This window comes from Sapajus apella, unplaced genomic scaffold (genome assembly GCF_009761245.1).
Source record: "Sapajus apella isolate SASKATOON/1434 unplaced genomic scaffold, GSC_monkey_1.0 scaffold24, whole genome shotgun sequence".
NCBI lineage: Eukaryota > Metazoa > Chordata > Mammalia > Primates > Cebidae > Sapajus > Sapajus apella.
In genome coordinates this window covers 9,074,302-9,101,628 of record NW_022436964.1, presented here as the reverse complement: position 1 = coordinate 9,101,628, position 27,327 = coordinate 9,074,302, and the positions used below count along the sequence as shown (strand labels likewise).

At 36.1% G+C, this 27,327-nt stretch overlaps 1 protein-coding gene across 7 annotated transcripts in view; it reads left to right on the top strand.

Annotated features, from left to right (window-relative positions):
* PCSK5 (proprotein convertase subtilisin/kexin type 5) overlaps positions 1 to 27,327 on the top strand; it is a 463,699-nt gene that overhangs the window by 149,694 nt on the left and 286,678 nt on the right. For all 7 annotated transcript variants that reach the window (XR_004272619.1, XR_004272620.1, XM_032290888.1 and 4 more), the window contains exons 6-7: positions 21,037 to 21,125; positions 25,280 to 25,452. Coding sequence is in view for 5 of the 7 variants with exons in the window: in XM_032290888.1 (XP_032146779.1) it covers positions 21,037 to 21,125; positions 25,280 to 25,452 (262 nt within the window). In the remaining 2 variants the exon portion in view is untranslated. The remainder of the gene's footprint in view (positions 1 to 21,036; positions 21,126 to 25,279; positions 25,453 to 27,327) is intronic.

Sequence of the window (27,327 nt, the reverse complement as noted above, 5' to 3'; positions counted from 1 at the left end):
AATGTTGATCTTAAATATTAAGGTTAAGCCTCTTAAATAGCATAAGCAAAAATGAGGAAACAGATATAATTAGACCAACTTAAGGAACAACTTCAGATTTAGAATTTGACTATAATTTTAACAATTTGAGATTTTAAATATCAGAAATAAGAACCATAAATGAGTTTGTATGTATTCATGGTAGTGTTTGAAGTCAGGCATTTCCACACTGGTTTATCTTTTACTAATATAAGGAGATTAGAAATAATGAGATGGGAAATAAATGTGGTAATATTTTTGAATTGCGGTTATAAGCTAAAAACAGACGTTTGTCTGTGCAGAACTATCATGAAAGTCTGATATGGGGAAAGAAGCTCAAACGTTGTAGAAATAACTTTGAGTAACTCTTATTACTTGCTGGGAGCCTTAATTGTCTTCTGTGTGTAAAACAGTGGGGAAAAAAATAGCTACCAGCAGTTTTCTGTGAGCATTAGAGATGATGCATTCTGAATGTTTGGAATACCATACGCAATGTGACCCTTTGTAATAACTCGTGGTATTAGAGCTAATTTAGAGGTTTGGGTTATCAGGAAAGCCTAGTAATAGCCTAGTAAGAGAGCTCCAAGTTAGGTGAATTATTGACATGTTTTCATCCTGTTACGCCTTTGTGGGAAATTATTAGGATATTTGTCTTTTAAGTGTGCAAACAGTCAGGGTGATATGATACCTGGATTTTTTTTTTTTTTTTTTTTTTTTTGGTGGGGGGGGCCACTCAAATTCTCTTGGAAAGGCTGAATGGTTTTAAGAGCTAAAAAGATTATTTTTGCTTTGCAATAATTGATCATTTAAATAGTCTATTTAAATAAAGTTTGATTTTCATGGTAGAGCTAAATTGAATACTCTTCCAAATCTTTTCCCAAAAACAGATCAGTCTATTCCCTCTCTGAAAATCACCATGTGGCTGGCACAGTGGCTCATGCCTGTAATCGCAGCACTTTGCAGGCTGAGGCGGGTGGATCACCTGAGGTCAGGAGTTCTAGACCAGCCTGACCAATATGGTGAAACCCCATTTCTACTAAAAAACAAAAATTAGTTGGACATGGTGGTGTGTACTTCAGTCCCAGCTACTGGAGAGGCAGAGACAGGAGAATTGCTTGAACCTGGGAGGCAGAGGTTGCAGTGAGCCGAGATCACACCACTGCCCTCCAGCCTGGGTGACAGAGCAAGACTCCATCTCAAAAAAAGAAAAAGAAAATCATGTTTCTTTCCTCATACATTTGCTAGGAGGATGTAGAAGAGGAACATGATAATACATTTTGAATGGAATTCTTGGTTTTGGAATTTTCCTGTTTTCATATATAATGTATTTATTGGATTTATAGTAATTTGTCCTTCAATGAACAGAAAACCTCGCTAGGATACAGTAATTATCATAATCATGAAGAGTTGCAATAATAAGGCAGCAGTGAGTTATTTATCCATACATACATCTCCGTGTGTTTTCAGAGATTAGACTATGCTCTTCATCCTGATGCAAGAGAAAAGTTTTAAAACAGTGATTATTTCAACATTCTTATTCAAAAATTTGATCTACCTTGTTTTCACCAGTTGGTGATCGGTTTCCATGGAAATGGAAATGGAATAAGCATTCCTCCTTTTAGATTCTCAGCTACCCCATGCCAACTGAGAGCTGTAAATGCCATTTGGTTAACAGCAAGGATTCAGAATTCTTCCATTTTAAAGTGGCAGAGGGAGAGGAAAAGCAAGTTTTGCCAAGTCATTTCACTTTTCTCCCTTTGAAAAGGACACAGTTTTATGAGTGTCTGAGCTATTGACAGATGATTATCGGACAAAACGAAGTCCAACAATGTCTTTCCTGACTAATCAATTTAAATTTCTTTTCCACCCTTCACAAAGTTATTTAACTCATTGTGATTTATTAATAACTGGCCTGTGATGGTCTTCCTGGTTCTCCACCTGCTGTTCCTATGGTGGGCACTGAAGTGATTTAGCTGTTGGCGGAGACAGTTTGGTGATCTCAGTGATCTATAACTGAAGGGAAAGGTAATCTGTTGATAAAGGGTGTGGCGGGTGTGGTTGAGAGATGGGAGTCGGCAAAATACTCACTTCTGAGAGATTATTAGTCAATTTGCCATAAAGGTTTTCCAATTCTGCCATTTTTATTTATAACTGCTACATTTTCCCAAACTAATCCATAGGAAAAAGAATAAAGAATACTATAAATAAATGCTTTAATATACAATGGTTAAACATCAATAACAGTTGGATTTTTTAATCTTTTATGACTGGACAGATGAATCAACATAAATGCTCAAATGCTAACTTTAGTAGCATTAACGCATAACTTTTTCTTTTATATTTTATGATGTTTTGATACTAGAGTGAGAAGGAATCTGACTCTAGTTCTTAAGTATCACCCAGTATAGTTGGTGAACATACCTCCTCTTTTGGGGATCAAAAGGAGTTTCTGTATGTCCCAGTGTCTGACATTAATGAAGAAAAGCAGACATAATGGCTTCAAGTCGTGGACTGCCCCTGTGTCTCTAAGTGTGATCTCATACCTAGCCAAAGCAGGTAGTACGTCAGCCAAGGAAATGACATCCTTATCAAGAGACATAGGAAACTGCATGGATACTTCAAGGGAAATCTTACTGATGCTGAGCATGCAGTTCTGGGCCTGGCATGTTGTGTTATCACATTGTATTCATGGGGGACTATCACTTTAATAACTATTTTGGTGTAAACAGCTTGTGACTTCTAGTGACTTGAGAGAGTCACTTAGGATACGAAAAGAGACTTGCATAGAATATACACTAAAGGTCAAGGCAGCAAACCAATTCTGCATTTGGCAATGACTGGATTGCTATCACCATTTCTGCCCTCTCAAGAGAGGGGAGCTATTTCCTTATTCTCTTATTTAATCTACAACTTGCCTGATTTAGAGAGGCAGTGCAGGAGGGACTCGTTAATGGAATAACTGGGCGTTGGAGGGAGAAAACAGTAAAAATGAATCTACTTAAATTGAGGCCAAAGTCTTGTTATAAACGTCCCAAATGGTGCTTTATTTGTAATAATAAAAGTTAAAGTATGAAAATTCATGTAGTTTATTACCTAATAGAGTATGCAGCTATAGTCATTCTTTCTTACATCAAACAAAAATGAATCATGTTTAAAGTTGTAGTTTTTCTGTAATATTATGAAATTTGAGTTTTAGTAGGGTCATAAACAGACTCAGTTTATAAAAATCTTTATCGGTTTTTCCAAGGGCCATTTGGAATCATTTTATTGACAAATCATTCTCATTTAAAGCCACTGTCACGTTGCCATCCTTGTTGATTTTTTCTCTCTTCCATTTTTACTGATCTCACACTTCTGAATTCTCTTTCAACTTGGCTATTAGTGTGATTGAAGCTGTTCTCAAATATTATTTTCATTCATTGTATAAAACCCTGTGTCTTTTGAAAGTTCATTAGGAAATCGATTTTCTTTGACTTTTTTGTTTGTTTGCATTTTATGTCTACACAGATATGAAGTCAGGGCACTGAAAAGGAGAGGGGTGGTGGAATTGGCACTAATTTCATTAGCGACACTATCATTCTTGCATGATTTTTTTTTTTTTTTTTTTGCTTTCTCACTTAGGAAACCTAATAATTATGATATCCTATTAGAAGGAACCTATGAACACTGATACAGATAGCTTCTGGGCAATGTCTCAGGAAAGATCTCAAATCATCATTACTTTGTTCTGGCACTGTGTGTGTACCTGACGATGTGTGTGTTTTCTTGTTTAAATATATTTTGCATTTACTGTTAAGCTCTAGGACTTGGTTTCAGAAAATGTGGGTTTAAGTTCTTTCAAAGTAAGATGGCTGTATTACTTCAGCAGAGTCACTTAACCTGCAAGAATTTCTGTTTTCTTACCTATAAGGTGGGGCTAAAAATATATGTAGTACAAGAGTATTAGAGAGAGCAAATAAAATTAAATACGAGAACCTAAGTGAAACTGCCTGCCAAATAAAAGATAAGTGATCCTTACAACCTTAATTGATTTGATATCTAAATTGTAAAATATATTAAGTATTCTTTCAAATGGAAATTATTATTTCAGTAGATATGAATCATATGTTTATTGAGTTTATTGATTTACATACGGCAGCATTCCGTATCAATATATAATCATATCGAGTGGAGGTAGAAAAGGTAGAAGCATGTGTTTTTTGGTTCTGAAGATGAAATAAATGGCTATGATCATATTTATCCTTAAGACTAGAAAGTAGAGATAGGCACACTACAGATTGGGGGCCAAATTTACCCAGTGACCCTCTACCAGAGAGCAGTTTTTATGTTTTCAAAGGGTTAAAAAAAAAGAAAAAAGGAGACATGTCAGAGACTGCATGTGTCCCCATAAAGCCTAAAATATTTACTACTTGGCCCATTGCAGAAAATATTTGGCAATTCCTGTTCATAAGCTCATGCAAATACCATCATAATAAAAACCCATCCCGTAAGTTATTTCTAAATGAAATATGATGTATATGCTAAAATATTGAATTGATCATTAGGGATTATAATAAATTATGTTTTGAAGGGAAGCATTCTTTAACTCTTGGGTTAGTACTTCCATGATGTTGATAGCCTCCCAATGTATGTGGAAATAGCCCTGATGAACTCTGCAAAAAGAACCAGGAATAGCTGTCAGTAAACAGAAAGGGTGGGCAGTTACTTGATGTAGCTAATTTGAAATGGTGACATGGAGCTCAGTGAATAGACGGCATTAGGGCTGCTTCTCTGTACTTCAGCACCCCCCGTGCAGTGTAACCCTGGAACAAAGCTCCACCTACCTTCTCACACCCTGAAGTGTATTGCAGAAGAAACTTGGTAACACCAAGGAGCCCTTGGATCAGAATTTCATGGCCATTGTTTACCTGTATTTCAGTCAAACAGGATTATTTAATAGTCACCTATTGTCAACCCTTACTCCCTGCAGAGGAAGGGTCCTATTTTCAGAAGTGTTTTCAGTTTTCTCATGATAAGAAAACAGTCCTGAGCAGAGGGAAGTCAGAGGTTTATAATATCATCTTTCCTTATCAATCAATCATTAACAGATTTTGAGGAAAACAAGTATTTTTGGCCTGTTTTACAAGTATTGAATAGTATATTTTAATAAAAGCAGATCCATTAAATACATTTATTGTCAAATATAGACTTGTAAATTATTGTCTATGGTTCGGGATTTTCTGACCAACAGAATTTATTAAAACTATGTCGTATCATGCCTTTTTTTCCTCACTGTTGAATCCTTAGTGAATAATCACATTCTTATCAGGTAGTTGGTACTTGGTAGATATTTGCTGAGTGAATACTTCAGAGAAGTAAATTAATTATGGGTCAGAAGATGGAAGTAGTCTCATTAAATATAGTTAAGTAGGGCTATATAATATTCATAAAATTGGATTTTACCTATATGCAGGAGTACAGGTAAAGTTGAAACATTGTTTAGGGTACATTCTGCTAGGCTGGTCTCTTGCTTTGCTACTTCAGAAAAATTTACATGAGATTGATTTCAGTGTACATTTCAAAAATAAATACATGGAAAGAAATAGGCCAAAACAATCAAAATTATAATTTGATACACATCATTTTTTCTTTTGTTGTCTTTATAGATCTTTTGTAGTCTCTTAGCATATACACTCAGTGTATACTTCATATTTCATGCTTTACTGAGTTCCAATTATCAAATTTTCTTTTAATTATGATGTGAAATTACAGGAAAATCATTCAGGTATAAGGAAGAGGAAGTGGTTTCGATTGCATACTAAGCATTTTCACAAGCACCAATCCCAGACCAGAGCAACTGAAGCAGAAATTCTTATAGCACCTTGTACATAAACCTCGATTAATATGTACCACAATATGTGGTGTGATTATTTACATAAGTCTTGTAATGCCCCTGTCAGTTGTCTTAGGTTCCATTATTTAGTCAAATTCATAAAACTCTTTTGGCCATCGAAGGAATTATTCTGTCCTTCCAGGATAGAAACATAATGTGCTAATACGGTAGTGTCTGGCGCATATCTTCACCAAGAGTGATCAGCAGTCCCAAAACAATTTTCTGCTCCTCCCCTGTCTTACTGTCTCCCAAGTGACACTACAGTTGTAAAGAATGAGCCATATGGAGGACGGGGGGTATGACAGTCACTTTACGTTAAACGCCCCATGCTCACAAGAAACATATTTTTTGCAATAGCCTATGAATATAACTTCCAAGGCCATGCGAAGAAGGCCACACTCCATTTCTAGGGGTCTAATCTCAGAAGCCCAATGCAAAGACTCTCTATCACTTATTTAGAGTCCTGGTCACACATCTTCCAGTTCATGGTAATTCACCAACCAGGGTTCATTTTTACTGTAAGCAGCATTGCTTAGTGGCTGACATCTCACATTTATCAGATATCAGGAAGACCAGAGCTAGGAAGTTAAACCAAAGTAATTTTTCCAAAGATGAGGAAAAAAGGTTTTGTTAATCGTTTACTCAGAATATTCTCCACTAAGACTGTGAGCACCACAGCCCTGCATTATTAAGCTTTGTTTGCCCATACTCCAGAAGCAGGTAAGACATAGTATGTGAAATATCTGAACTTGAGAAAGGAAAGAGGGAAGGAGAAGAGAATTAATATTGTTAACTAAAATATATATTAAGTGGTACTTTGGTATTTTCCAGGAGAATGAAAGCAGCATTTCTGACAGTTCAATACTTACTTAAAGAGAAAGTGTTATATTTTTATTTTCTGATCTCATATGTAATACTTAATCGAGCAGATGTCCAATAAACAAAACAAAACAAAACAAAAAATCAGGCATCACATTGACTGCTCCAATTTCAAGGAAGATTTAGATGCTCCAGATTAACATTTGTGAATATTTAAGAGAAAACACTGGCTCCCAGCACACTAAGAACAGACCTAAAGTGAATCAGCAAGGATGACTACTTTCTGTATATTCATTGTCAAGGAGTAAAGGAGACAATTTCCCAGTCCTCCATTTGTGGTGGAAAATGAGACAGGCTGCTCCCAAAGCTCCAATCACATGGAGTAAAAACTAGTGGATCTAAGTCTCGAAATACTAAACAAAACCCTCTGATAGAGATAGAAAGCTTGAAGAGCAGGATTTAAGAGTCCTAATAGGCCCAGTGCGGAAGGAAAATCATCTTGCATCACTAGGGGCTACAGATAGACATGGCAACAAACTCAAGTAACACAACATTCAAAGCAGAAAGAAGAACCAGGGTAAATCTGGAGTACTAACCAGGGAGCCGAGACAAGGGGTTGCATTTCATTGTCATGATTAGTATATTTCATCAACAGGGAACTCTCATACCCTATGGCCTTGTTGTTGATCCCCAAGATACAGGTGAGAAGAAATGTTAGTAAGGAGTTGCTTAGTGTCTTGGTCAGAACCATAGGCATACATACATACTTAAACCCTGTGTATTAGTCTGTGCTCATGCTGCCAATAAAGACATACCCAAGACTGGATAATTTTGAAGAAAAAGAGATTTAGCGGACTCACAGTTCCACATGGCTGGGAAGACCTCACAATCATGGGAGAGGTGAGGAGGACAAAGGCATGCCTTACATGGCAACAGGCAAGACAGCGTGTCCAGGCAAACTGTCCTTTATAAAACCATCAGCTCTCATGAGGTTTATTCTCTATCATGAGAACAGCATGGGAAAAACCCACCCCCATGATTCACTTACCTCCCAACAGGGTTCCTCCCACAACACATGGGGATTATGGCAGCTACAATTCAAGATGAGATTTGGGTAGGGACATAGCCAAACCATATGATTCTGTGCCTGGCCCCTCCCAAATCTCTTATGTCCCCACATTTCAAAACTAGTCATGCCTTCCCAACAGTCCTCCAAAGTCTTAACTCATTTCAGCATTAACTCAAAAGCCCACAGTCCAAAGTTTCATCTGACAGAAAGCAAGTCCCTACCACTTATGAGCCTGTAAACTTAAAAGCAGGTTAGTTACTTCCTAGATACAATGGGGTCACAGGCATTGGGTAAATACAACCATTTCAAATGGAGTAAATTGGCCAAAATGAAGGGGCTATGGGTCCCATGCAAGTCTCAAATCCAGCAGGGCAGTCAAATCTTAAAGCTCCAAAATGATCTCCTTTGACTCCATGTCTCACATCTAGGTAACACTGATGCAAGAGGTGGGCTCCCATGACCTTAGACAGTTCTGCCTCTTTGGCTTTGCAGAGCACAGCCCCCTTCCTGGAGGCTTTCACGGGATGGCATTGAGTATCTGCAGCTTTTCCTGGCAAATGGTGCAAGCTGGTCAGTGGATTTACCCTTCTGGGTCTGGTGGACGATGGCCCTCTTCTTACAGCTCCACTAGGTAGTTCCCCAGTGGAGACCCTCTTGTGTGGGGACTCCCACTCCGGATTTCCCTTCTGCACTGCCTGGTAGTGGTTCTCCATGAGGATTCTGCCCCTGCAGCAAACTTTAGCCTGGACATCCAGGTATTTCCATACCTGAAATCTAGGTGGAGGTTCCCAAACATCTGACTTCTTGTTACTTATGCAAATTTCTGCAGTGGGCTTGAATTTCTCCCCAGAAGATGAGTTTTACTTTTCTGTTACATCATCAGGCTACTGCAAATTTTCCAAACTTTTATCCTCTGCTTTCTCTTTAATGCTTTGTTGCTTAGAAATTTCTTCAGCCAGATACCCTAAATCATCTCTCTCAAAATCAAAGTTCTATACATCTCTAGGGCAGGAGCAAAATGCTGTAGTCTCTTTGTTAAAGCATAACAAGAGTCACCTTTGCTCCAGTTCCCAACAAGTTCCTCATCTCCATCTGAGACCACCTCAGGCTGAACTTTATTGTCCATATCACTTTCAGCATTTTGATCAAAGCCATGAAATAAGTTTCTAGGAAGTTCCAAACTTTCCCACATTTTCTTGTCTTCTTCTGAGACCTACAAACTGTTGCAACCCCTGCCTGCTATCCAGCTCCAAAGTCACTTCCACAGTTTTGATTATCTTTACCACACTGCCCAGTACCAGTTTACTATATTAGTCTGTTCTCATGCTGCTAATAACGACATATTTGAGATTGGTAATTTATAAAGAAAAAGAGGTTTAATAGGTGGCCTCACAATCATGGCAGAAGGCAAGGAGGAGCAAAGGCATGTTTTACTTTGTGTCAGGCAAGAAAGCATGTACAAGAAACTGCCCTTTATAACACCAACAGATCTCATAATACGTATTCACTGTAACAAGAACAGCATGGGAAAAACCCACCCCTGTTATTCAGTTACCTCCCAACAGGTCCCTCCCGCAACATGTGAGAATTATGGGAGCTACAATTCAAGGTGAGGTTTGGGTGGGGACACAGCTAAACCATTATAACCCTGCCTCGGGTTGTTACTATACTTCATCATTCCATGAAACCTTATATTTGAGAAGGCAACAAAAGTGAGGTCAAGAATTACACTTTCTGATAAACCAAGCTGCTTATTCATTTCTTTAGACATGGAGCAGCGTCATTTTTTATGTTCTTTCAGTTAACAATGAATAAGCTATTTTCCAAGATCTAGGAAGGGAAGGATAAGGAAGAGGCAAAATGACCGCTAAGAAAACACTTCTACAGCACTATATTGACCACTTGAGTTTTATTTATTTTGATGTTATTGTCCATATTATTTGTACTCTGAATGAAACCTTGAATTACAACCAGCCTTATAAGTAACTACCAATTCTTCAAACCTATAATTATTTTTAAAAATACTGTTTTTGAGAAAACATTATAAACTTGCAGAAATTTGCAAAAATAGTACAGAGGTCTTTACTTAGTTTCCCATGATGGTAACAGCTTATGTAATTCTGGTACGATATCAAAGTCAGTTAACATTAATACAATTACGGGCCTGATTCAGATTTCACATATGCTGTGTGTGTATATGTGTGTGTCAGACTGACAATACTTTTAACTCACCATAAGAAATATTTTCTTGTTTTTAAAAACTTGCTAGTTATTTACATTTGATATATCTAATGTTAATTATCAGTAGTGATCTATTACTCCATACTATGAAATTTACTTTTCATTTTTTTCCTTGCGTACAACATATCTGTCAGATGTTGGAGCAATTGATGAATGTTAACTTTTAATAATTTCTTAAAATATTGTACATTATTCCCAATTGCCAAAAGGAAGATTAAGAATCTCTATTGCTAAACATAAAAACCATCATAATTTATAAGTTCAAGCTTAAGATTATTTCAGTACTAGGCTATCAAAAGGTCTCTGAACATAATCTTGTATTATTTTATGTATCTATTTGTTTGTTATTTTGAACAAGTTTTCCTGACTTTCTTCCCCCATAAGAAAAAACTTAATGTTTTTAAGGCCTCATGGGCTTGGTGTAATGACAAGTACTTCAGAAGCTATAATCATCGTTGAGTCACAAAAGCTAATCACCACAAATAGACTATATGATTTCTTTTTACTTCTTAAATGTTTTATTTTTTTCCAAATATGTTTTGGTAAGCTTTTGATAAGCTTTTTCAGCTACTTTCCATTCTTAAGTTTCATTTTTAAGATTCTTAGTATTTTCTTCTTGTAATTAAGCTGAAAAATATATCATGGACGTTCAGTGAAATATACTATGCAATATCCTGTCGTCAATACTAATGAAGGAATATAGTCACCGCTACCTCACAGAGCATTGATACTAGGCAAAAAGTAGGGTAGCAGATAAAGGAGCTATGAGATCTTGGCAGTCATTCAAAGCCTTAACAATGTAGGCGTCTATGAGTCTTAGCAGAATGGTGGAAAGTCACTACACAAGGACCTAGGATACCCTGGTCTAGCTCTTGCCCTGTCACGTTATATATCTTCCAGTGACCCTTCAACTGAATTTTCTCATTTGTGAAATGAGAGAAATAATATCTATTTTGCTGACTTCACAGGGTTGATGTGAGAATCAAATGAGGCAAAAGTACTTTGAGCAGTACAGAGTTTGATATAAGCAGGAGGTGGTAATAGGAAGATGCACAACGTGACCAGTCAGAAACATCAATTTTGTGCAAAATGTTGGAGAACATATCCCTCTTTCTGGCTCTCCTCTCCCCTTCTAAAAGGCTTTTGAAATAGACCTTAATGGGTTTTGCTTAGATTCATACAAAATTAAAGACCTGCAAGAAAAAATGGACACCCTAGATGTCAGAAGGGAATACCAATGGTGAAAGTAGACAGAATCCAACGAACACCTGAAGATGTTTGTTCCAAGAAAGGAATGAAATATAAAGTCACCTTTCTACAACTTGCCATTGCTTGAGAACCTACAAGTATGATTGTGACTGTCAAGCAATGCAATGTCAAGGGTAAAGGGAGACCCTCTGTGTGTGACCTAATATCTGTGATTCATTCTGAGCTTACTCATATCTTGTCTTCAGATCTGGGGTGAAACCTCAAATAAGTTAATGTTTCCATCCACATGAACTGATATGGAGGAAAAAAGCTCACAAAGCCATGTGATGAGGGAGCAAAAGGAAAAGTGAACTTAGCAAGATATAGTGACCCCATGAATGCCCCACATTCACTTCACCTAATTTGTATGTGTTCATGATATACAGAAGTTAACAGGCACTTTCTCATCTGATTTTCCAGCTTTTCAATAAGGTATCCCAGGTAAAACTTGAGACCTTTAATTATAGTGGTTTATTGTTAGTGGTAGATGATAAAATTTGATAAGAAAGGCAGTAGAACAAAGGTGGGCGTGATCTTTAAGTCAAGATGCTCTTTAAGAGTTAAAATGGTTTATTGAGGTGAAAATTATGTAACAAAATGTTTCATGCTTACTAGGGCTTTGACAGCAATGGCAATATCCTTAAGAGAATCAGAAGGGATGTAATAAGAAAGCATTTTTAAAATTATTACTTTGTCTACAGGCAATTTGTTTTAGATAACATCCAATTTCTTTTAAGTCATTGGTCCATAGATCAATTATAATTTACATAATGGGTTGTCTTCTGGAAGTCTAGGAAAAAATGCATTTAGTAATATTGTGGTCATATGCAAGAGAGCTCAACAGATGACTAATTTTCCAGTGAGTATTTATTACAAGAGAATTTGCTAGTAAAGTTCATGTGTAGGTGTGTGTATGTTAAAGTGTAATGTAATGAATATATTGTTTTCTGGACTAAAATCTACTAAAGTTTTCTCCCTATGCTGAAAATATTCTAAATGCTCATATTCTGTGGTCTCTGAACAAAAACACATCTGAAACATAGACTTTTGTTTTCGTAACTTTTATATTTAACCAACATCATAAACATACCTCTTGCTGACCACCCATATAATTCTGTGGGAATAAAAAAAAAATGAATCTTGTTCATATACTTGAACTTCAAACAGATCATGATGATATCTATTGCTCTATAATTTGTTTTAAATCCATATGAAAACGCTGAGTCCAACTAAGATATAAAAATGTAAGATAACTGATACTTTTCTTGGGGTAGTGATCATTGTCATCTGAAGAGAATGGGCTAGGATAATTTAAATGTAATTGAACTAACCATTTGGACCGTCAATTACAGTATGCTACAATATATTATTTAACTGTTACATAATGCATATATATCAGCAGTAGAGTGAAGGTTCAGCTCATATAATTTCACTCTCTCTCAAAAGTGGTTCATATAATATGGTGTAAAGCAATGTACAGAAATCTTTACAATAATCCCTTTATAAGGAAATAGTCACTACGTTATTCACTCAGGAACATTCACTACATATTAACGATGCATGTAATCTGTGCAGGGCTTTGTTACATTTTAGGACTACAGAACCAAGTTAGCTCTTTCATATTTTAATAATATGGTAGAATAAATATGCAATTACATCTTTCCTACTATGGTACATTTAAAACTCAGGAAAGTATTCAATCAACTTTTTTTTTTTTTTTTTTTTTTTTTTTTGTGACAGGTTCTCACTGTTACCCAGGCGCTGGAGTGCAGTAGCACAAACACAGCTTTCTGCATCCATGAACTCCTGGGCTCAAGTGATCCTCCAGCCTCAGCCTCCCAAGGAAGTGGGACTACAGGCACTTACCACTATGCCCAGCTAATTTTTGTATTTTTTGTGAGACAGGGTCTCGGCATGTTGCTTAGGCTAGTCTCCAACTCCTGGGCTCAAGTGATCTTCCCACCTTGGCCCCAACAAAGTGCAAGGATTACAGACATGAGCAACCATCCCAGACTTTAAGGGACTTTTTAGTGCAAGGTTGAGTTGGTGGGACACCAAGAGAATTTCTCTGAGAAAGTTCAAAGCTATAAGACTAGGCAGATACATGCATTTTCAAGTGAGCAACCAACCTCATCTAGCCTGGAGCTACATTTTAATAAGCTCAGGGCTTTGGTTCACTGGGATGAGTGAGATTTTGTGTAAAACAGAACCCCTGACAGACCATCTACAGTGCTTTACGGGAAAAACAAAACCTACACACAGTATGATAGAGGACATATTTGACTTTCTCAACCTGGATAATAGATGAGACAAGAGGATAGACAGACAACTATACTGTGTATATGAATTAATAACATCCTCATAGGATTTATACCTGTAATTCATGTTACCTGTTTGGCCCAAATTTTAAATGTGGTTCAGCAGGTCCTTGTTGGTTTACCTCCAACTATATGACAGTGGCAAATTTAAATCTTCTTTGGATCAAGAAGCTTCCCCTTCAAACCTCAAAGAATTCACAGAGATAAAAGCTCAAGGAACATGACCTCTACATGGAAAATTCATGAGCTACATGGGGAAAAAAATTAACATGAAAACAGAAGGGCAGCAGATACAACAGTGGAATTAAATTCACAATTTTGGATTTATTACATACAGGATACTATATAGGTATAAAGAATATTTGTAAAGTTTTTAAATCAGAAGAGACTATCAGGATTAACCAGGCAGATTTGAAAAGGAACTTCAAAAAAATAAACTTTTAAGCCTGGCATGGTAGCACACACCTGTAGTCGCATTTACTTGGGAAGCTGAGAGAGGAGGATCACTTGAGCCCAGGAGTTTGAGGCCAAACTGGGCAACTTGGGGGACCCACCCCATCCCTCCACACAGGCAAAGAAAGAAAAGAAAAGAAACATATAATAATCTGAGTGAATAATGCAGTGAGTAGATTAAATAGCAGAATAGTCATGACTGAAGGTAGCATAAGTGAAATAGAAAATTGAGCAAGTTATGTAGACTACAGCCCAGAGAGAGAAGGTAATGGGAGCCTGAAGGAGAGAGTAACCATTAAGTTGTTGTGAAAATGTCTGATGTATGCTTCATTAGGACTTTGAAAAAAGGAACAAGAGAAAGAAAGGCAGTTTTCAGAGAGTATAGCTGAGAATTCTGAGGAATTAGACTTTAAAGCTACAGGTTTAAGAATTCCTAGAAAGAAATTTCTTAACCAGGCAGATTGGAAAAGGAACTTCAAAAAATGAGAGAGATTTTTAAATTTTAAAAATGTTTTATCCTACAGGATAAATTCAAATAGAAAAGCATCCAGAGAAAAATAGATTGCCAAATACCTGGTTTCTTACCAGAAACAATGCAAGCTAGAAGACAGTGGAATGACACTTTTGAAGTGGATTTACTCTAGAACTCTACCCAGTGTAGTCATTTTTTAAGAAAAGTAAGACATCATTTTCTGAAGACTTTCAAGAACTGAGACTCTGAAAGATCTTTTCACATTTATAGAATAAATGTCCAGAATATTTATGAAATGTTCTTCAGAAAGAAATCAGTGATCCAAGAGGGAAGTGTGAGCACAAAAAGAAACAGAGCAAAGAATGTACGTTTGACCCTTGAACAGCTCAGGAATTGGGCATGCTGACCCCATTCCGTGCAGCTGAAAATCTGCATATAACTTTTAATTTCGCCCAGACTTAGCTACTAAGTTACTGTTGACTGGAAACCTTACTGATAAACATAAACAACCAATTAACACATATTTTATATGTTACATATATACTTTATTCTTAGAATTAAACAAGGCAGAGAAAAGAAAATGTTAGGAGAACCATAAAAGAAAATTATTTTAGTATTCATTAAGTGAAAATAGATCATCATAAAAGTCTGCATCCTCATCACCTTCATATTGAATAGGCTGAGGAAGAAGAAGAAGGGTTGGTTTTGTAGTCTCAGGGCTGGCAGGGGTTTAAGAAAATCCATATATAAGTGGACCCAGGAAGTTCTGTGCTCTTCAAGATCAACTGTATTTGTAAATCTAGACAAACACTGTTCAAAGTAGTAACTAATTAATTTCTAGGGTTAAAAATTCCAGGGTATTACTATAATCATAGGAAGCTTATACGTGGGTAAAATAGATGAGTAATCACAGTTAAATCAGTCTATAGTCTGTGGTGTCTGGGAAAAGAGGCTTGATAACTTTAGACTTTGTGTTGTTAGGTATTTGTGATCAAATAGCTAGGATACCACTAAATAATAGAATGAATAACAACCAAGCTGGTATAGGGAAAAAAGATACAGAAATAAACAACAATAAATTAATAAACACAATTACTATAAATGGTCTTGCTCTATAGTTAGAGACTCATTGATAGTCTAGTTTCAGAAAAGACCAAATTATATTCTGTTTATAAGAGACATAATTAACATGAACATAGAGTATTTGAAAGTAGAATGTATATATACGGATTAGTCGCTAAATATCTTTTTTTAACTGTAAGAGCCAGTCAGTGTTATTACATATTTATAAATGGTGTGTTTCACTAGGAAGATTAATAATTCCATTCTAAGTAAAACAAAATTGATAAAACTGCAAAGCATATTAACCCACAATGTAATAAACAAGCCTGATATGATGGACACATAAAGAATAATTGGAGAATATGCATCATTTTTCAACCACATAGAACACTTATTAACGATGATCACAAACTTGGCCATTGGGTAAATCTCACAAAATCCAAAGAATTGGTTCATAGAAATTGTTTTATCACAATTTAATGAGATCATTATTGATATCAAAAGATAACTAATTACCCACATACATTTTAAAATATCAAAACATGCTTACAAGTAACCCATGGGCCAAATAATAAACCGGAGCTGAATTTAAAAATAGAGGCCCTTGTGGTTCAGTAGCACTGGGCATTAATTAATAATAGATACGATGAAATATAAGAACAGTAGTCTCATTAAAGGAATTACACATTTGATTCAAAATAACTTATGAAGCCTCATGAAGGATTATAGTTAATAATTGCTAGGTTTGGGGGAAAAATTAATAGTTGAGCTTGGAGTTTCCAAAATAAATTGTTTTCTTTTAAAAATTGATCATAGTTTACAATTGATTATTGTTTACAATAATTGATTGTTTATCTCTATCTAAAAGAGAATAATTCAAATGTTTCTAACATAGACAAATATTGAAGATGATAGATACCATAATGACACTGAATTGATCTTTACAAATTAAAGGTATTAAATTATCACATGTGTACTGAAAATATGTATGTCTCTTATGTGTCAATCTTTTAAAATTTTGAAAAATGTTTTAAATTGATCATTTTTTGATTATTAAAGTGATCAAATACCAGAATGGAAAGATAATTACAAGTACATCAAAGCTAAAGATAGTCTGTAATCCCAGTGCTTTGGGAGGCCAAGATGCGAGATCCACCTGAGGCCAAAAGTTGGAGATCAGCCTGAGCAACACAGTGAGAACCTGTCTCTACAAAAAAATTTAAAAATTAGCCAGTTATGGTGGTACACGGCTGTAGTCCCAGCTGTTCAAGGGGCTGAGGTGAGACAATCGCTTGAGCCCAGGAGTTTGAGGTTACAGTGAGCTATGAGCAAGCCACTGTACTCCAGCCTGGGTGGTAAGAGCAAGAGCCCCTCTCTTAAAAAAAAAAAAAAAAAGTGAAATTGTGTATGACAACCCAAAACTGATCTAAGTAGACCGTAGGTTCTAAATATCAAATTTGAAAACACTTGTGACAGATATGACAGGAAAGAAATGAAAAAATTTGGGCAAAGGGCATGAAGAGTTTATTTACAAAGCGAGAAACAGAAATAGCTAATAAATAGTTGAAAAAATGTTCAACATCAAATATCATGGGCAGGAGGAGGGGAGCAACACTGAGATAACAGTTTTCATGTCAAATTGTCAGGGTGAAAGAGATTGAAAAACTCACATGCAGGGGTGTGTATACACAGGGTTTATTCAGATATTTTCTCCATATGTCATTCAGCTTGGCTTATGGCCTCTTTGCCATGCACAAAATTTAATTTTTACAGTAATATTTTTAGTTAAATATTTTTGATTGATACATAATAGTTGTACATATTTTGGGGTCTGTATGGTATTTCAATACATGCATGAAATGTATACTGATCAAATCAGGGTAACTAGGTTATCCATTGCCTTAAATACTTATCTTCTTTCTGTTAGGACTGTTCTAAATATTCTAGCTATTTTGAAACACACAATAAGCTATTGTTAACTATTGATTCTATTGTGCTATTGAACACTAGATTTTATTCCTTCTATCTAACTGTATTTTTGTACCCATTAACCAACTCCTTGTCATCCTCACACTCCTATCCTTCCCGGCCTCTGCTAATCATCATTCTACTCTGTTTTAATGATCAGCTTTCTTAGCTTTCACTATTCTGAGAACATCCAGTATTTGTCTTTCTGCTCCTAGCTGATGTCACTTAACTTAATTACCTCCAGTACTATCCATGCTGAAAATGTCAGGATTTTTTTTTTTTTTTTTTTTTTGAGACGGGGTGTTGCTGTGTCAGCCAGCCTGGAGGACAGTGGCATGATCACGGTTCATTGCAGCCTTGATCCCCCAGGCTCAAGTGATTTTCCCACTTCAGCCTCCCAAGTATCTAGGACAACAGGTGTGTGCCACCATACCTGGCTACTGGCTAGTTTCTTTTTTATTTTTATGGGGATACGCTTCCTATCTTACCTAGGCTGACTCTGAACTCCTGAGCTCATGTAATTCTGCTGCCTTGGCCTCTCAAAGTGTTGGGATTACAGACATGAGCCACCACATCTGGCCAGGTTTTTTTTTTTTTTGGCTAACATTCCATTGAGTACATATGCCAGATTTTCTTATGCATTCATCTGTTGATGGACACCTGTCTTGGCTATTGTGAATAGTTCTGCAGTGAACATAGGTGTGCAGATGTCTTTTCAGTATGCTGATTTCCTTTCTTTTGGATATACACCCAGCTATGGGATTGCTGGATAATATGCTAGATCTATTTTTAGGTTTCTGAGGAGCCTCCGTACTGTTTTCTGTGGTGGCCATACTAATTTACATTCCCAGCAGCAGTATTCTCTTCTCCCTGCATTCTCACCAGCATTTGTTATTTTCTGTCTTTTTGATACTAGTCATCTTAACTGGGGTAAGATAGCTCATTGTGGTTCCGATTTGCATTTCCCAGATGATTAGTGATGTTAAGCATTTTTTTCACATACACTTAGGCCAATTATATGTCTTCTTTTGTGAAATCATTTGCCCATTTTTAAATTGGATTACTTGGCTTTTTGCTATGAGTTACTTATACATTCTGTTTATTAATCCCTGGTCAGACAGGGAGTTTGCAGATATTTCCTCTTGTTACGTGAGTTGCCTTTTTACTCTGTTAATAGGTTCCTTTGCTGTGGAGGTTTTTTAGCTTTATGTAATCCCATTTGTCTATTTTTGCTCTTGTTGCCTGAGCTCTTGAGGTGTTACCCAAAAAAATCTCTGCCCAGACCAATGTCCCAAAGCATTTCTTCAATATTTTTTTCTAGTAGTTTCATAGTTTCAGGTCTTACATTTTAATTTGATTTCCATATAAAGTAAGAGGTGGAGGCATATAGTTTCATCCTTTTATATTTGGAAATCCAGATTTCCCAGCATTATTTATTGAGCCTATTTTTTCCTCAGAATCTGTCCGTGACATCTTTGTCAAAAGTGAGTTGGCTGCATATGCATAGATTTATTTCTTTGTTATCTATTCTGTTCTTTTGGTCTATGTGTCTGTTGCTATGCTAGTACCGTGCCGTTTGGGTTACTACAACTTTAGTGGATTTTAAATTCTGGTAGTGTGATTCTTCCAGCTTTGTTAGTTTGCTTGGGATTCTTTTGGCTATTTGAAATCTTTTGTGGTTTCATATGAATTTTAGAATTCTTTTTTCTATTTCTGTGAAGAATGTCATTGGTATTTTGATAGGGACTGGATTGAATCTGTAGATTGCTTTGGGTAGTATGGACATTTTAACAATAGTAAGTCTTTCAGTCCAGGAGCATGGAACAGCTTTTCATTTGTTTGTGTTCTCTTCAGTTTCTTTGATCTGTTTTTTTTATAGTTTTCATTGTGTAGTAATTGTTTCGATTGTGCAGCTTTTATGAGTTTTGGTTATATTACTTTTGTGTGCTGTTAACAACTTGACAAAGAACTACTCTTTGATACAGTAATTCTACTTCTAGGAATTTGTCCCAAGGCATAAAATGCTGTCTGTACTCAAGATTGTTCCTTGTATCCTTGTTAATATTAGTGAATAACTGAGCCAAGTTCCAGAAAAAGAGGACTTGTTAAAAAGCTTATGGTATGTGTGTATATAGACAGATACACACACATACACAGACATATTATTTATATGTATACAATTTAAGGAATTATGCAGTATATGAATAACCATTAAAGTAATATCTGGATTAATATTTATATAGAAAGATATGCATGATATTACTAAGTGAAAAAAGCAGTATATGTTCCTTTTATGTCAACTTGCATGTATACCTATCAGTTGTAAGGAGCAGCTTGTTTTTAGATGCACAGGCAGTAGTGGTCTGAGGCAGCTATGCTGTAAAATTAAAAGCACTGAAATGGATTGGGGGGCTTGAGTTTTACTCATTGTTTTGCTAACTGTGCTCCTCTTGACATACCTTTTCATATCTCTGGTCCTCCTGGATGCCCTCCTCTGTAAAACTGAGGAAAGGAATGGGCATTTCACTTTATTAGCAGTGACAGATACACCATAATGCCCGTCACATCGCTCTTCTGCAGGCGTGGTAGACGTTGGAGGTCAGTCTTAGTGTTCTTTCTCTGGGCTCAATCATGTTCTAGAATTCTTCTCAGCACACAGTTTTAGGCCACCGTTTCTAAGCAAATTGCACTTATACAGAAAACTTATTTGCCGTCCTTGAAAGAGGATCTTAGATATTCTTTCAGCTAAAAGATTTCTCTAATCTAAGTAAAAAATTATTGTGACAAGAACTAACAGAGAATCCTTTTCAATAAATAATTTTTTAATTTTCTAGTATCCACATTTTTTTTTAAAAAAGTAAAAAGGTAAAAACAAGTGAAATAAGTGTTGATAACATTTTATTAAATAAAATATTTTAACATGTAGCTGGTATAAAACAGTTATTAATAAGATATTTTATCTTTTCATTTTTGCATACAAAATCTTTGAAATCCAGTGTTTATTTGAAGCACATCCCATTTCAGCTGATAAATTGTCATTGGGAATACTTGATCTGTATTTAAATTTACAATTTAAAAAGCAGATTCTCATACCCATCTCAAGTTTTCTAATAATTGAATTGAGCGTTCTTAAATAAAAATAAAAATTGAGACGTCACATTTTAAGTATCTAGTAGCACAGCTATTCAGTGACCGTATGCAGATCAGTGGAAGTTTGGGGGATACAAAAACTTTCTCTAACTTTCCATCAAAGAGATTTTCCAGTTGGGAAAGCAAGATATCAAAAATAAGCATGTCAAGAATATAACCCAATACAATATAATTAAGTGCTAGAAGTTTGCCGTGGACAGACAAAGTGCTACTTGGGAAGGAAGTCCAGAAACACCACAGCTGGGTACTTTCTTCACCACTCGGAAGTCTGAGTAGTGGCAGTGATGCGTTGACTTTGTGAGAATGCAGTTTCTTACTTTAGAAAGTGTGTGTGTTCTGCCTGCAGGCACGGGACTCGCTGTGCTGGCGAAGTGGCAGCCGCTGCAAACAACTCACACTGCACAGTCGGAATTGCTTTCAACGCCAAGATCGGAGGTATGGGAAACAAACTTACGTGCATATAGAAATGTGCCCGTTAAAAAAATCTGAAGACAACAGATGCTGGAGAGGATGTGGAGAAATAGGAACACTTTTACACTGTTAGTGGGAGTGTAAATTAGTTCAACCATTGTGGAAGACAGTGTGGTGATTCCTCAAGGACCTAGAAATAGAAATTCCATTTGACCCAGCAATCCCATTACTGGGTATATATCCAAAGGATTATAAATCATTCTATTATAAAGACACATGCACACATATGTTCATTGAGGCACCATTTATAATAGCAAAGACCTGGAACCAACCCAAATGCCCATCGATGATAGACTGGACAGGGAAAATGTGGCACATATACACCATGGAATACTATGCAGCCATAAAAAACGATGAGTTTGTGTCCTTTGTAGGGACATGGATGACCCTGGAAACCATCATTCTCAGCAAACTGACACAAGAACAGAAAATCAAACACCGCATGTTCTTACTCATAGGCGGGTGTCGAACAATGAGAACACATGGACCCAGGGAGGGGAGCACTACACACTGGGGTTGTTGGGGGGGACTAGGGGAGGGACTGTGGGGGTAGGGAGTTGGGGAGGAATAGCATAGGGAGAAATGCCAGATATAGGTGAGGGGTTGCAGACAGCAAACCACACTGCCAGGTATGTACCTATGCAACAATCCTGCATGTTCTGCACATGTACCCCAGAACCTAAAGTACAATAAAATATATTTTAAAAAATAAAAAAAAAATTTAAAAAAAGGGGGCCAGTTAGCTCTTTGCCTGACAGGCTTTCAGAATTCTTTTTAAATGGAGGTGAAACAGTTGGGCATATCTTTACGTAATAGTGTTTAACTATTGCTGGCCCCAGCATGACCATGTTAGCATGCTCTGCTAAAGATATTTAGTTAAAGACTTCTGAAGCACTAACCCTAAAATAATGTAAACAGTTTTCTTTTAAACAGACTTGAAAAAACGTCATCTAGTAGTGAAGATGGGGGTCCATTGACATCTGTACCAAAAAGCTACAATTGGTGCCTGGGTCAGAAAGAACTGATAATATAAACATTAGGCCATAATATCTCTAGGGAAAGAAGCATTTTGTAATTCTCTCAAAGTAGAAAATCTTGGTTTTGTTTCTGTTTTTGTTTTTTTTTTTTTAGGCTTAGGCTTTTAAAAGTTTCCTTTAATTGTAATTAAAATGATAAATGGCAGAAATTTCCTTTTGTAATCCGTAATGCAGTGATACTATTTCCATGAATGATTCAGATTATGTCCATACACAGGCACATATGTGTACAAACTCAATTATACATATACTTACTATAAGGACCCAGCCAAAGCGGTGTAAATTTAAGCATTGATAAAAGCAAATTCTTAACTTTCCCATTTGTAATCATCTTTGTAAGCAACAGCCTGGTGCCACAGCTGCACACACATGGGAAGAAGACATTGTCATAGATTTTATGGATCCTCATGATTTTATCATTATACCTGAAGGTGTTCTCTAGGGGTCTCCTATGGGTGTCATAAGATAAATGAAGCTCCTGGAACTAGGCTGACCTCCTTGTTTCCAATGCACTGTTTGTTTTCGAGTGGGAAAGAGTTTTGGAACTAAAAAACAAAAATGGCAATTCTTTCTAGGATAGGAATATAAATATATAGTTTTCCTAACATGAGATATTTAAGGCATACAATGATAGAAATAAGGCTTCTGGAACTACCTTGAATTTCAGTCCACAGTACATTGCCTCTTTCTTTCCTTTTTCTCTCCCTGAATTCTTAGGAGTATGATTGTTTGTTAAGCAGTAATTAATTAACAGGGAGCATCCGCTATTTATTAAGTGCAATAAATATGAAAGAGCTAAAGAAAAGAGGCAAAGAAAAAATTCTCCATTGCTGAAGAATGAAAAGCATTCTGGAGGCCCCTCTTCGTCCCAGGAGAGATCAGAGGCTGCCAGGTCAGCCCGTCTCATGGTCCATGATATAGTTTCTTGCATACACAGACACACAGCCCCAGGTTCTCATCATTACTCTCCAGCACAAACTGAGAAATCTTAATAATTTTGAAAGAATGAGGGGATGAACTTGTGAACTCACAGATAAACCAATGACCTAGCTTACAGAACCATATTTTTTAGAAGAATGTATGGCAGTGACTCAAAAATGTTCTAAAACAAGAACATTCTGAATAATAAATTTAACCCCAGACCCAAGGCATGAAGGCTTAGAGTTAAATGAGGAAAAAGAAGCACTGTTTTATCTTTAAACTTGACAAAGTAAAATAATTCTTTTTTGTGAAATTTCTGTTAGAAAATTAACATGATCCTCTTAGTATGATTTACAAGCATTTTTTTTTGTGAACTTCACATCAATTGCATGACATTAACATAGAAACTGAATTCAGGTGTTATATCCTACTGTTATGCTGGCATTTAGAACACTAGAGGCCTTATTTGTGGCAATTACTGTGTTTATTTCAGACCTTATTGTACCAATAACATAGTTTCATTTTATGCTTTTCACAAAAGCATGAAAGAGGTTGGAGTAGTTCATCTGTCTTTGCTAAAGAAAACGTGCAGATGAATTTTGAATGTTCAAATTGAATGAAAACAGACCAGTGGTTACTCAGGACGAAGTACATCAAGAACATCATGTAGGGTTTTTCATTCACACAAAACAAACCATTGACAAACTTTGCAATTCTCATTGCAAAATTTTTAATGGAACTTGTTCATAACCTTCATTCTCCACCTCTCCTGTTAACACACATCTCCATTAAAAGTTAAGAAAGAGAGTTGAGAGACATTAACCAAATGCAATGTCTTTAGAGATAGGTGGAGTGGAATGGAATGTTGGCTAGATGTTAGATGACAGTGGGGACTTATTTCCCTATTTTTTGTAAAAAAAAAAAAAAAATTTAAAGGATGAGGGATCATATCTGTCATGGAATTCAAAATAGCTTAACCTAGTATTTATATTTTTGGATTAAGAAAATGAGACAAAATGTTAACAGTTATGGAATAGTAAATACATATATATGTTCATTCTTCATTCTTTCTATTTTTGTTTGCAAGTTTAATAGTTAAAAGTTAAACATTTTTAATGCACAAAGAAGGTATAGTTTCCTCAAGAATGTTTTTATTTCTACCAGTATTCCCACCTCAATTCACATAGACTCTATCTAAAGCTGTTTGATTTGGGGTTTTATTACTTAATCCCCATTTGTTGGTAACCAGTAAAAACTTAAAATCCTACTGATGACAAGGTTTTCCTAAGGATTAAATCTGGCCTGTAAATATATAATTTTTAAATGATATAGTGTTCAGTGATGGTATTTAGTTTAAGCTGAAGGAGAGATATGTTTACTTAACAATTAGATGTTTGGTTGTGGTTGTTTTTGTGAGCCTCTAAAATAAAAGGAAAAACGGAAAGCCTGACATTTCCATAGAATTTATTTCTGAGTATCTTAGTGTCTCTGTTTGCAAAATAGGGTTAATAGTAAATTCCTATCTGTTTGATAGAAATATACTTAAATGAAGATTAGTAACTAAACATTGCTAAAACCCTTTGAGAATTCTTTGAAATGTTACATCCACAGAGATTATTCTCATTTATTATTTGACATAAATAACTTAGCAAAAAAAGAAGCATTAAGTTTACATCAATCTATGATTAGGGGCTAATATTAAATATGGAAGACACAAGACCATTCTACCTTGGCAGCTTTCCAAATAGCATATGACTGCTAAGGTTAGATAGAATGTTTTATAGCAATTATGAACTCAAGTTATTCAATGAAGAGTTTAAGGAAGATGGATTGCTTGAAGATCTCTTTGTCAAGTACTCATGCAAGAGAAGGAAGAGAAGGTAGAGACTGTGGCAGCTGTTATAAGAACTGGAACCTTAGAAAAAGAAAATGAAGGATAAAAAAAAAATTTTAATTTTGCTCTTTTATATGCAATGTGACATCCTTTCTCTGCAAGATACTGCCTGCAAAGTATACGTTATCCTTTTGCCAGGGGACGATATGCTCACTTAAGTGTTGATTAAAAATGTATTATTTTCCCTGAGAAGCCTACAGCTCTGTTATTTGAGCGTTATGGAGTGAAGCCCCTGTAATGAGCTAGTTCTCCTTTCTGTGTTGAAGGAGTGCGAATGCTGGACGGAGATGTCACGGACATGGTTGAAGCAAAATCAGTTAGCTTCAACCCCCAGCACGTTCACATTTACAGTGCCAGCTGGGGCCCAGATGATGATGGCAAGACTGTGGACGGACCAGCCCCCCTCACCCGGCAAGCCTTTGAAAACGGCGTTAGAATGGTAGGTTTTAAAAGCGTGGATGCTTATACAGTGTGGATTGGATGGGTGATGATTCTCATATGAAGAATCTATGGGCTTCTAGCCGCAGTCTAGAGACTTGGATGGAGCTTTTAGGCTGAGCCAGCAGTAGGCTAATGGAAAGAGGTGGTGAACATTTAGGGTTGTGAATTATTTCTGTTCTGCCAATGAACTAAGAGCTAGAGAATTTCTTCTGAAAAGAACAGAGGTATATTACAGTGCTTAAATTCTTTCAAAGGAAATACATTAATACATTAATCTTGCATTCGGAGAAATAAATTCTTAGGACTGTGAAATTGAGTGAAGATATTTAACACTCTCCAGGTAGTGTTAATAGATGCCCCTCAGGGCATCTCCCTTTTTTAAGTAGTTTCCCTAGTGTCTCTCACCTCTGACACAGGACAGTATTATTTGGGTTCTAGCTCCCCATCTCTACAACCAAGTTGTAGAGATAATGCATTGTTATTTTCCTTAATTATACCAAAAAATTGACCACTCCCCCCCAAAAAACTTACCATATAATCTAATGTAATAAAATGTCTATTTCAAATTGTAGATCTTAAGAAATCCTGTCTTATTGAAATTAAATTTAAAATATAAGGATACTAATCTTTGTAATCATAGGAGGAGGAGAGCTCCACCAGAAGTAATGTCTTTTTCTTATTCATGAATAGACCTTTGGGTGATTTAAAGCATACATTTAGTCTTGTTCATTTAAGGCCATTATGAATCTGGCCTAGCCTCTTCCTTCCTCCGCCTTTCTTTTACTCCTTATAATATAGACATGCTGCACTCCTATCCATCGGCACAGACTGCTTTCCTTGTTCTTCCTGCAGAACTCTGTGCCCCATCCCCAAGTCCTACCGCTGTAAGCCAAATGCTGTTTGACCATCAAGCCATAGCTAGAAAAAGTTTACTTCTTCCCAGAAGCCTTCTCACTGCCCAAACTAGAATTAAATATAAGCAGCCCCTACCTATGCTTTGTATTCTTACTGGAGTTACATAGAGTTCTTATCATATTGTGTTTTATATCAGAGTGAGTTCTGCATCTGTCTTCCTTACTAATTGCAAGTTCCTAGAGAGCTGCACTTGTGCCCTACACATCTCTATGGGCTTTGCAAAACCTAGACAGTGCATTGAATTCTATTGAGTATTCAATAAAAGTTGTTGAATCAAATTTAATTTCCTAAAAATGATGCTAACCACGGGGTTGTTAAATATCTAGCTCAGATATTTACAGTGGAATGCACTGTTGATTAATATAATGTTACCGCTGGAGTAAAAATAATAATGATTTCCCACATCTTTGTGGGGTTCTGTTAGAGTTTTAATAGAAGACTGAGCTAAGCTCTCTTCTAATTATTCTGAAATAGACTCGAGGAGAAAATTATATGCTTATTTTGTAGGTACTTCCTAGCTGAATGGTAGTTCAGGTTTGGTTAAGACATTCACTTTTTTAGCTGTCAATTTTTAGCTCCCTATATTAGAGGCTTTTAAACCACAGGATAAGGTTTTAACTCATTGTCTACAAGTTTCTTTCAAGGTACGTAACAGCAAATGAATATATTCTGTGTAATCTGGTGATTTCATGACTGAAGCCATGGACTAAAAATTGCTGTTATCTCTATGTTTTCAATAGAATGATCATTCAAATTAAGTAAACCAAGCTTTGTTCATATTTAATCGTGAAATTGTATGTTAATGGCTCTAATAATGAAGAGCAATCTGGGCTTTCTCAATAATCTGAAAATACTTAAATTAGTAATACACATAACCTCATGAATGAGAATATACACACACACACACACACACACACACACACACACACACACACACACACACACACACACATATATA